Here is a 10,752-nt window from a genome sequence, read left to right on the forward strand (position 1 = left end):
CCGCCTCCGCCTCCGCCACCGCCGCGGAGCCCGGCGCTTCCGCCAGCCGCTTCTCCTGAGCCTCCGCGGCGGCGGAAGCCGGAGCCGGGAACCCGTCCGCACCGCCTCAGCCGCGGGCCCCGCCGGCCGGGCCGCCCCCTCCCCGCGCGGGCGGGGAGCGCGCGGCCGCCTCCCCCCCCCCCTCCCCCTCTTTCTTCTCCTCCCTCGTCGCCGCCGCCGCCGCCTCAGCCTTTGCTTCAGCCGCCGCCGCCGCCCGCTCCCGCCCGCGCGCGGCGGGATGGACGATCAATCCAGGATGCTGCAGACTCTGGCCGGGGTGAACCTGGCCGGCCACTCGGTGCAGGGGGGCATGGCCCTGCCGCCTCCCCCGCACGGCCACGAAGGGGCGGACGGCGACGGCAGGAAGCAGGACATCGGCGACATCCTCCACCAGATCATGACCATCACGGACCAGAGCTTGGACGAGGCGCAAGCAAAGTTGGTGTTGTCTCATTAAGCATCTTTGTGTGTGTGCGGGAGCTGGGCCCGCGGCCGAGTCGGGGCCCGGGGTGGCACCCGGGGCAGGGGCCTCAGCCCGAGGCAGGGAACTTTCTCCGAAAGCCGGCAGCCCGCCCGGGCCTCGGGGGACGTGCCCGCACCCCTGGACACGGGCGGGAGTCGGCAAAGTTGCTCTCGGGGCTCGGGACGGACTTGGCGCCACGCGGATTTTGTGGTTTTCCTGCCCCCCGCCCCCCGCCGGCCGGCCCTCCGGCAGCCCGGCCCCCTCGCGCGGATTCAAACCTCCCGCCCGGACCCCCGTGCAGGTTGCCGGGCGAGGGCCCGGGGCCGCAGTTGAGGGAAGTGCAACTTTCTCCTCCGGCCGGGGTCCCGGCGCCGGGCTCCCCTTGGCCGCCGGGCGACCTCGCCGGCCGGCCGGACGGCTGCCCCAGCCGGGGCGCGGGGCGATGGCGGTTCCGGGCCGGGTGCGGGCGGCCAAGTCTCGGGGAAGGGAGGGCCGCCTCGCAAACTTTGCCGAGCTGTCACCGCTCTCCGGCCGCAGTCGGCCGCCCGCCCGCACCGCCAGGCTCCCCCTGCGGAGGGCGGACGCGGGAGCCCCTCCGCTCGTCCCCTCCCGCGGGTCGCCGCCTGGCCCGCTGTCCAGGCTCCCCGCGCCGGTTCGCGCCCTGCGGTCGCTGAGGCTGCTGCCTGCCGGGCAGATGGGTCGCGCTCCGTTCCGGCTGGAGCAGAAGCAGCCGGAGCTTGCCGGCTGTCGCTCACTAGTCAACTTGAGTTCTGTTGACTTGCCGGGGTTCAAAAGAGCTTTCCCAACCGGGGGCCGGAATTAAATCTGGGTCTAACTTGAAGGCGCCATATTATTCCATAGGTGATGCTAATACCTTTGTGTTTTGCTATTTGCTTTTTAGGAAACATGCCCTGAACTGTCACAGAATGAAACCCGCGCTCTTCAGCGTCCTGTGTGAGATCAAAGAGAAAACAGGTAAGACGTTGCTCCCCGCAGTGGGCCCGGAGACCCCGAGGTGGGGTCGGAGCTACTCCTTCGACCTCTCCAGTTGAGAGCTGCTGCTTTTGGGCACCGCCATCTTTGATCATTCTCTCCTTCCCACCTCCTGATCTTGAGAAAAAACTGCAATAATCTGGAGTCGATTTCTCAATTCCAATTCCTTGTGTAAATGAAGTGTGGATGCGGATGGGGCTGGGTCCTAGTCCCCAGCGGCCGCCCCTGGCTGCAGCCGGGGAGGGGGCCCCGGAGCACCAGCCGCCCTCTCCCGCTCCTTTTGCCTTGTTTGTGTTCAGTTTTTAAAAGGAGGCACGGGGAGACTGGATGCCAGGGACCGAGTCACCGGGAGAAGCATTGCCCGAACTTTGTTTTACTTGGACAACCTTAAGCGTCAGCTCCACAGATAGAATAAATGCAGTTGAACAGACTTCAGTGGCATGTTTTGAAATAGTGTTTTAGTTGGGAAGACTACTTTTAGGGATCGAGGAAGGCTAATGATGAGTTTAGGCATATGCAATGTATTTCATCTGTTAATATTTTAGTAAATTTTTTATGCTCGAAGTCATTACATTGTAAATATGCTTAATGTATTTTATAAAGTAGAAAAAGGTCCACAGATGCAGGTTTGAACAATTTTTGAAGCGTTCAAGGCAGGGATTATATGAGAAGACAGCTTTTGCAGAGGTGCTGCAATGAAAACGATAAGTACGTATTAGGTAAATTTCCGGCAATTCATTTCAATTTAATTTTCTTGTTAGATTTTTTAAAATTGAAGATATTTTTAGTCTTGAGGTGACAGTTGTCACTCAAGTGGAATTAGAGATTTAATTTACATGTTTTAGTTAGTATTTGGTATTATCTGCCCTATACATACAAGCAAGTGCATTAAACAAGCTTTACTGTTGATTTTGTGTGTGTGTGTGTGTGTGTGTGTGCTATATTTATTGTATTATAAAGTTGTCATTATTTTAATGTTAAGGTGAAGAAGAGAAAGTTAAAGTCCAGGATGTAGCAATATCCAAGTGATACTATTTAAAGGTTAAATGTGATTGTGTTCAAATTGAGTGTACAAATAATAGCACACTGCATATAATGTTAGTTGGTAGGAGAGTTACCCTCCTTTTAAACATATTCCCACCTTGCAATGCTATTCTGATCCTAAAGTAGTCAAGAAAAGATGATGGTTATGGCTGTCTATTAAAATATATGCTAAAATCATAATTAACAGCAAATATTGAGAGCCTTAAGACTATTTTTTTCTGTTTTTCATTCGAATAGTATTCATGGTTTCCTAATGTTGAGTGATTCTTTTAAAGATATATTTTCCATTTTGTAAACCACAGGCATTTAATTACTAAACTTTTACTCTGTTGATTTTTTAGCTATCTTTAAAAAGCATGTGATTTAAAATGGTAGATAATTTTTTCTGACTATAACAAGACATTAAGCATTAAATCTTAAAGATTCTGAGTTTGGCAACCTAAAAGTACGTAATTCTTGTAAATTATGTTGCTTAATGTCCAAGGATTTTCTGCTATCAGGGATCCACTTCAGTTTCTGCTGACAGCTAAGCACTGGGATATTGACTGTGTTATGAATATTAAGATTGATTCCACTTTATACGGCATTATATTACTGGGGTGAGGGGATTGGTATTTTCCCTTTCACCCCCTTCTCATGATGTGTTTTTTTTTCCTTGTAAAAGTTTTGTCCTAACCAGCTTGAGAACCAAACCCAGCAAACTGCTTTTCTTGTTTAGACATTAGCAGCAGGCAGAATTCAATTAGGAAGCATAAGTCCTCTACTTGCTTATTTGCACAAGACTTACACCATTCTGAAAGGAAAGTGTAGTCAACCTCATGTCAAAGGTGAGTTACGAAAAGAAACAAGTCTTTTCAGAGTCTGGGATTACTGGCAGAGAGAGCTTTGTAGGGCTCGTGCTATTTAAGAAGCAAGAGGTAGCTGACAAAGGAAATTTTTGTTTGAAATTTTTTCTGAGGCTTTCATGATAACTTGTAAAATAGATCCTCTTTTTGTGCTTTGGCCAGCGGATCCAAGTTTGTACGTTATCTCTTTTGTAAAAAGCCAACAGCCGACAGAGTAAAGGCGGCTGTCTGGGTACAGGCATCTTCCTGCCAGCCTCTCTAAGCTGGAGAGGGATGGGATTTAAGTACCGAATGATTGATGGGGGTGAAGCTCTTTCTCTCCCCTCCTTTCTCCCCTACTACCCATAGCTCCACCTCACCCTCCAAAACAAGTCTTGGAGACAGGGACGCTGGACTCAGAATCCTTGATTTGAAATAAAACAGCTGTGTAGACATGAGTGTTACCAAAGCAAAGAAAGCAGGGCAACAAATTTCAACACCCCCCTCCCCCATCTGTTCTCACAGTCATTCTTTGGAAACATCATGAATTTATAAAAAGAATCATTGTAGAATATATGTACATTGTATAATGCTTTTTCTTTAGGTCATTTTACTTTAATAATACAGTATCTAAACATTAATTCTTTGTAATCTACAGAAAAATCTAGAGAAAGTTTACCTAGTCATTTGTAATAGAAACCGAGATTATGTGGTGACTCTATTCTGCATAGTGGGAGGTAGGGGGTTGACTCTGGCAGAGGGGGAGAGAAAACTGTTACTTCAGTGGATGTCATTTCAGTCGTGCTTCTTTGAAAATAACACAATTATTTAAAAAAAATTCCATGTATTTGTAGATTTGCCAGTAAATTTTGAGGTTTCTGATCCGGCAGTGAACACTGCCAGTTCTGATGCACATGAAGGATTTAGTTCAGAAAACATCTTTTTTTGCTCCTACCAAATATGAAAAGGTATTTTTCCCTTCTGACAGATAAATGGGTAATCTACCACAATTATATTATTTTTGTGATCAGAGATAGGAAAAGTATACTTTTACTATGAGACGTTTGCTTTTTCTTGAAAATGTATTTTTTGTTAAATTCATCATATGTTATTTTTGGGCAGAAAAGCCTGTCACTGTTAAATTATGATAGTTATGCATTTTGAAAGCGACTGAAAAGTTACAGGCTTTATAATCAAGATATTTGTGCATTTTAAACTAAGTAAGCAACTAGTGAGATAAATATATTAAAATTTTTCTTTTGATTTTTTTAGCCATATTTTACTATCTACCTCTTATTAAATATTCCTGATGCTATGAGATCTCCTCATCTATATACTTTTTTTGGTGCATCACCTCACATCTTTTTGGCCACCTTAATCTTGATTGTTGAACTACTTTTCTTTGTGACACATTAACATCCTCACAAATCTGCCTTCTTTCCAAAGCCCTTAATTATGACATTTCAAATAAAGGAAATGATTCTTTTTGTGGGGAAAAAAAGTATAATTATGACATTTCAAAGGAAGGAAATGGTTCTTTTTGAGAAAAAAATGTATTTAAACAATTTCAATGAAAAATCCGACATTTTAGTATATAACCTGAATCATATTGTAAAAAAATGTTTTATATTTTTAAAAAGTTACCTCAACCTTTTCCTTTCTTTAAATGGTAGGTTAAAATACTCCGTGTTGATAGCTGCCAAGCAAACTCTGATTTATTGCCACCACAAACCCTAAATAGCGTTCATTTACTAGTAATGTCTAATGGCATACATGATGGTTTGCCAGATTTGTGGCCTTTGTGAGGCTTATAAGCAGGACTGACTTGGGAAGATCATAAAACTTAATGAACTTCTCTACTGCAGGAGGTGTCCGCAGGGGAAGAGAAAGGCCTGCTTGGCTGGTTGGGCTGGTTGGAGTATTTTTTATGTTTAAGGAGAAGGAAATGACTATTAAAAATGCTTCACTTTTAAAGGAACCCTCCATAAAGAGAGTCATAAGAATTTTAGACATCAAAACTGTACCAAGAATGTAGCTTGTGAGTTTTATATGCATTTAGATTATGATTTATATGATTAAACCTTTTATCTTTACTGCTACAAGTGTGACTAGCTTTCAGAGAGGCAGTATTCTCAGTCAACATCTCTCTGTTTAACTCTGACCCAAAAGGCTGAGACTCATTGGAGTCTTCGTTTCCTCACCTCTTTTCTTTTATTTACGCTTCAGTATTAAAATTTATTCATTTTTTTGTACAGTGCCATGTAATTCTTTAATTCACATGTTTAAAAGCCAAATATTCCATCAAGTGAAAATTTAATGACAAAGGTGAAAATTGTTACTAGTGAGTCTAAATGTTACTGTATTCTCTATATTCTTTTCAGTTGGTCTTGCAATATTTCCAATATAATTATCATTATTTTTCCAAAGTTTAAAAAACAAATGTACTATTCCATAAATGATTAATTTTGTGTTTTAGTGAATATTGCAGACAACTTCAAACATTAAATATGTAAGTAGAAGAGAAACTTGAATTCCCATGAACTTATCACCTACCTTCAGTAGTTAGGAATACTTGGCCAATCCCGTTTTTCTCTGTAACTCCCACCTTTTCACAATTAATTATTTTGAAGCAAATTTTAATGGGCCATTAACATTTTAAATTTTATTTCATTTAGCTGTGGCTTGTTTACATTGAAAATATTAAATGATTTAGCAGGAAAAAAGTGTATCTTGGAAATATCACAAATTATATTATTTTACAATTTTTCCTTAAAACAATTTAAGAATATTTTTAATCATTTTTTAATTTTTGTAAATTTGTATAACAAGTTTTTTTAGGAGGTTTTGAGGGAGGATGTAAAAGAAGGGTGTTTTTCTAACTTTCTTTACTCTTCCTATCTCATCCCTGTAAGATGATACATGCAATATATTTGTAAACACTTAGGAAAAAAATCCACTGCCATACTGGTTAGAACATCATGATGTAAAGTGTCAAGTAAGTATTATCTTAAAAACATAGGGCAGTCTTCCATCCCTTTTTCTCCCCAATAATATAGTGAACCCTCTTTTCAATACTAACTTGGCCTGTCCAAGTAATTCTTTCATGCCTCAGTTTTAGTGAACTTTATTATAGATTTGTATAGTTTTAGTATTTTATTAGGGATTTTACTATGTTATTATATAAATTTACATAATTTTATTACAAATCAGAAATATATTATAGTAGCAAAGGAATCCCTGACTTGCTCCAAAGAGCATTCTGGTTCATCGGCTTTCATACAATATATCTGTGTACATCTTTTATATACTGTGATCCTTTTCCTTTTAATTAATTTCACTTGTACTTTTAGATTTCATTTTGTTAATTTTGAAAAAGGCTACTTCCAAGACAGATTTACGTTTAACATCTTACTTGGATTACTTATATTTTGCTATTTTATGGTGGCATTGTATAGGATGAAGTTATATGAAGCCATAAAGAATTGAAACCGCATTTCGTGAACCACACCCTAAATCAGCCATCACTTTATTTTATACTCATACCATTGAGGTATCTATTCACAATAAATACGTAACACATCAGCCCCAGCACATCAAGTTAAATAAAGATTTTTAGACTATTTTTCCTCTATTTGTGTACATGTGAACATCTTTAGATGTTTATTATTTCAATATTGACACTATGAGAGTAATGTTTTATTTGTTTTCTCAGCAGGCTTGTGTTTTAGCCATCTATCAGTGTTATCAGCATGATTTAGGTAGTAACTGACTAACAAAGCTTGCACACACCCCCCTCCCATGTTGACCTTTTCAAGCATTTGCTCTACTTCAGTAGGCCATTTGAGTCTTTAAGTATGAACAAAGTAAATAATTTACATTACTATGTAGTGAAAATTGGTCAAAGTTTTTCAGACCTGGCTATCAGATTTTTTACAAAGTTCTAGAAGTTAGTGAAACAAATTGCTATCACAGTTAGATGATAGTGTTTTATATAATAAGTAAATTATAAATAATGTTTGAATGAGCCATTGAAAAAAAATCTTATTATGTCTTCAGACACAGAACATGTTTGAAAATTTCATTACTCTTTAACACTTGATTCTAATTACCCCTTTTGTATGTAGAATAGTAATCAGAATGTCTCTCTTATTTTTTACTGACCTATTATATGAATGCAATATGTTTGTAGTTTTGGATGGTAACAGTAGTTTACTTTGGTATTAAATTTGAATATATGCCTAGCCAAAAAATTGGTGTGATAGAATGTGTTAAGTTGAATTGTTATAGCATTTTTTTTTTTTTGGATTGACTATGTCTACAGGATAGTAACAGATTAGAACTGAAAACAATTAAAAGTGTAATTATGGATAAAAATAATCGTTAAAAGTTTTGTACTTCTTGTTTTCCTCAAATTAAGTGCTTTAACAATGTTAAGCTGTTTGGAACAATAACCCTTTTTGTGTGCTCATATTAATTAGGACTTGGTATACATACATTGTAATCCTTTTAATGTTGATGATTCCTCACAATGTTCAAACCATTATTTGGTAGACTCAACATATGTTATGGCAAAATGATTTTTTTGTCTGTTTTGCTTTACATGATACATCAATTTTCAAAGTATATTTCTTAGGCATCAGAGTCCAGCAGGTGGCTTTTTACATTAAAAATTTCATAAATTTTAAAATCTCATATAATTTTATTTCAGATTCAAATTAACTAATTGAGAATGTCACCATTTCCAGTGTCTATATTAACATTTATAATAGAACAAATGGTCGCATATAGAAATTATCTGTAACATAATCTAAATTAAGATTCTAAACAGGCATTACAGATGCTGGTAAGTTTGGCAATTATCATTTTGTTTGGTGAACAGTAGTAAAACAGTGTGCGGTAAAAGTGTTTAGAGAGAGAGGATAAATAAATTGAACAGTTTTGCAATGCAAAGTGGTTTGTGGTGTTTTTGAGGATTTCTTGGCTCTCTCTTAACTGCTATTGTGAGCCTGGAGCAGATTTCCCCATTGCTAATGCCCTAGAAGTATTAATTCACTTTGATATGCTAATTAGAGGGCATTATGCAAGAAATGAGATTAAGTGGCAGCATGAAGCCATTTGCCTGTCAGTTAAATTGAGAGCTTTAGCATCAGGAGGAGCTTTGTTTTTTTTCTTTTCTTTTTTTTTTTTTTGTTTCTCTCTGGTTTTGCATATAAATAAAATTGATTGAAAGGTCTAGAGCAGCTTCTAGAACATTGGTGTTTTCTCCCTCTCCCATGATTATTTAAACGTAATGTTACAGGATTTTCTGTATTGATGACCTGATGGGAGATACAAATATTTTTTCACTGTGCTCTCTATATATGAAAGTATACTAAGAATTTTGTGTCATCCGGTCTTTTTTCCCTGAAGCCTAATTTCAGCAACAGGGCTAGTGAACCGTTGCTACTTCTTTTCAGAGGCACAAACTTGCTTGTGTGCTTGTGCACTAGTCTCTTGACTAAACTGAACTTTACAAGAATATATTCTTCACTAGGGAAAGGAGGAAGAAGTTGTTGGGTTGGGCTTCAGGAAACTATATTAAATGAGCATAAGACTCTGACTTTAATACCTAAAAGTGGAAACAATTAGAATAATGGTTAACTCTGCCCTTTTACACAGCCTGTGGAATTTACATTTCAGCAGATGTCTGTTGTTGTAAGATTACCATATTATTGATTTTCATGTTGAAGGGCAAGTTTAATACTTGCTTCTGATTTGAAGACTTTTGTGGTTTAAGCCAAGGCCTTTGATTATCTCTCTATAAAGCAACTATGTGATTTTCTATATTTTGTTGGGAAATGTATGAATGAATATTGGGGTAGGAGTGGTGGATGGGGAAGAGGACAGAACTTCTCGGGGCCTGCGAAAACATTAAGATGTCCTCAAACATGGAACTTCTTCTTGTGTAAAAACATCAGTAGAGGTATCATTGGAAAACCCTGGCCTAACTACAAATCCTGTGTGGATAAAGCCTACATCTGAGGCTTGGTTCTAGTGTCTGATTCCACCACGGTAGCTGTGACTCCTAGACCCCATAAACCATAACTTCTCAGAGCCATATGGATTATTTAGTTACCACAGCTGCCATGCATGCTCACTACCAAGGCTGGCATCTCCTGGGTGTGCACGGTGCCTGTGTGGTGCCTGTTAATGTTAATGGAGTTCGGAATGTGTACACAGAGAGGAGTAGAGAGTCTCTCTTGACACAAAAGTCCTGATTACATTTCTCAGTGAGAAGGGCTTAGTGTACCTTCATATTAGCTGCTCTTCTAAATTAAATACTTGGTTACTTTATTCTTGTTCCTTTCTCAGACTCCCTGAACTAGTTAAATCAATGAATCCTCATTAGTCTCTGATTACTTGCAAAATTTCATTTGAAACTTATGAAATTATTTTGATTGAAATGGGAACAAAAAGCTTCTGAAATTGCGTATATTATTTTTTAAACAAAAAAGGTTTCTACAGGCTTTCAGACATGTAGAATACGCCTTGTAAATAGGAATTTATAGAGGAATAATTGTAAGGGACTCCTGAATACTTGAGTGACATTTGAAGGAGGAAAAAAAATCACTGTATTAAAAAAAATATATACACATACATTTTAAAAATATATGCATATACATACACAAATAAGTGAAATGGCAAGCTTATATGTGTAATTATGTAGAAATCTTTACTATCAAAGTGTCCTCAAATGAGAAAGAATGGACCTAGGTGATCTCACAAGTTTCTTTTTTTTCTCCCCCACCGTCTTAAAAAAAAAAAAAAAGAAAGAGAAAACACACAAAAACCCTAAGGATGAAGGTAGTTGGAATTCATAGTCAGATATATCATTTTCAACATGGAATAGGAACTAGAACAGGAAATTGATTTTTAATTTATTATGAAAGCAAGAACTCTGCCACCAACTGACAGCCATCCATGGTTTAGTTTTGTGATAATTGTTCACAGACATTACTCTGCAGTTGGCCCAGATTATTTATAATGTTGATTGGGAGTGTTGGTCCAATAAAAGGTATGTGTATAATGAATATCTTTAATTAAACCAAGTAATAGCGGAATATTTTATTTTTCTTTTACATTGGATCTTGGGCCTAGGATGAACTGTCAGTACTGGTAAGAACAAGTTAAAATAGATTGTGCAATGATTTCTCTGGCTTCATGGATGTATTATTACCATTTTTGAAACAAATTATACTAACATGAAAAGTTGTGTTTGAAATGATTGTGTGCTAGATAAGGCGATACATTACAGGAATGGTTGAGTTTATGGAGCTTTATGTAGAGATTTTCTCAGAAATTATAGCACAGGGCTTGTCACTATAAAACCCAGTGATACAGTTGGTAATA

The 10,752-nt window shown here is 39.2% G+C and overlaps 1 protein-coding gene across 2 annotated transcripts in view; it reads left to right on the forward strand.

Moving 5' to 3' along the window:
- The first annotated feature begins 201 nt into the window (after window positions 1–201).
- Window positions 202–10,752, forward strand: part of PBX3 (PBX homeobox 3) — a 194,800-nt gene continuing 184,249 nt past the window's right edge. Inside the window, exons 1-2 of one of the 2 annotated variants that reach the window (XM_028507695.2) lie at window positions 202–477; window positions 1,404–1,477. In XM_028507695.2, coding sequence (XP_028363496.1) covers window positions 278–477; window positions 1,404–1,477 — 274 coding nt within the window. In that variant the 5' untranslated portion in view covers window positions 202–277. The remainder of the gene's footprint in view (window positions 478–1,403; window positions 1,478–10,752) is intronic. The other variant, XM_028507712.2, reaches the window with a different exon arrangement.

The sequence above is a fragment of the Phyllostomus discolor genome, chromosome 3, assembly GCF_004126475.2.
Source record: "Phyllostomus discolor isolate MPI-MPIP mPhyDis1 chromosome 3, mPhyDis1.pri.v3, whole genome shotgun sequence".
NCBI lineage: Eukaryota > Metazoa > Chordata > Mammalia > Chiroptera > Phyllostomidae > Phyllostomus > Phyllostomus discolor.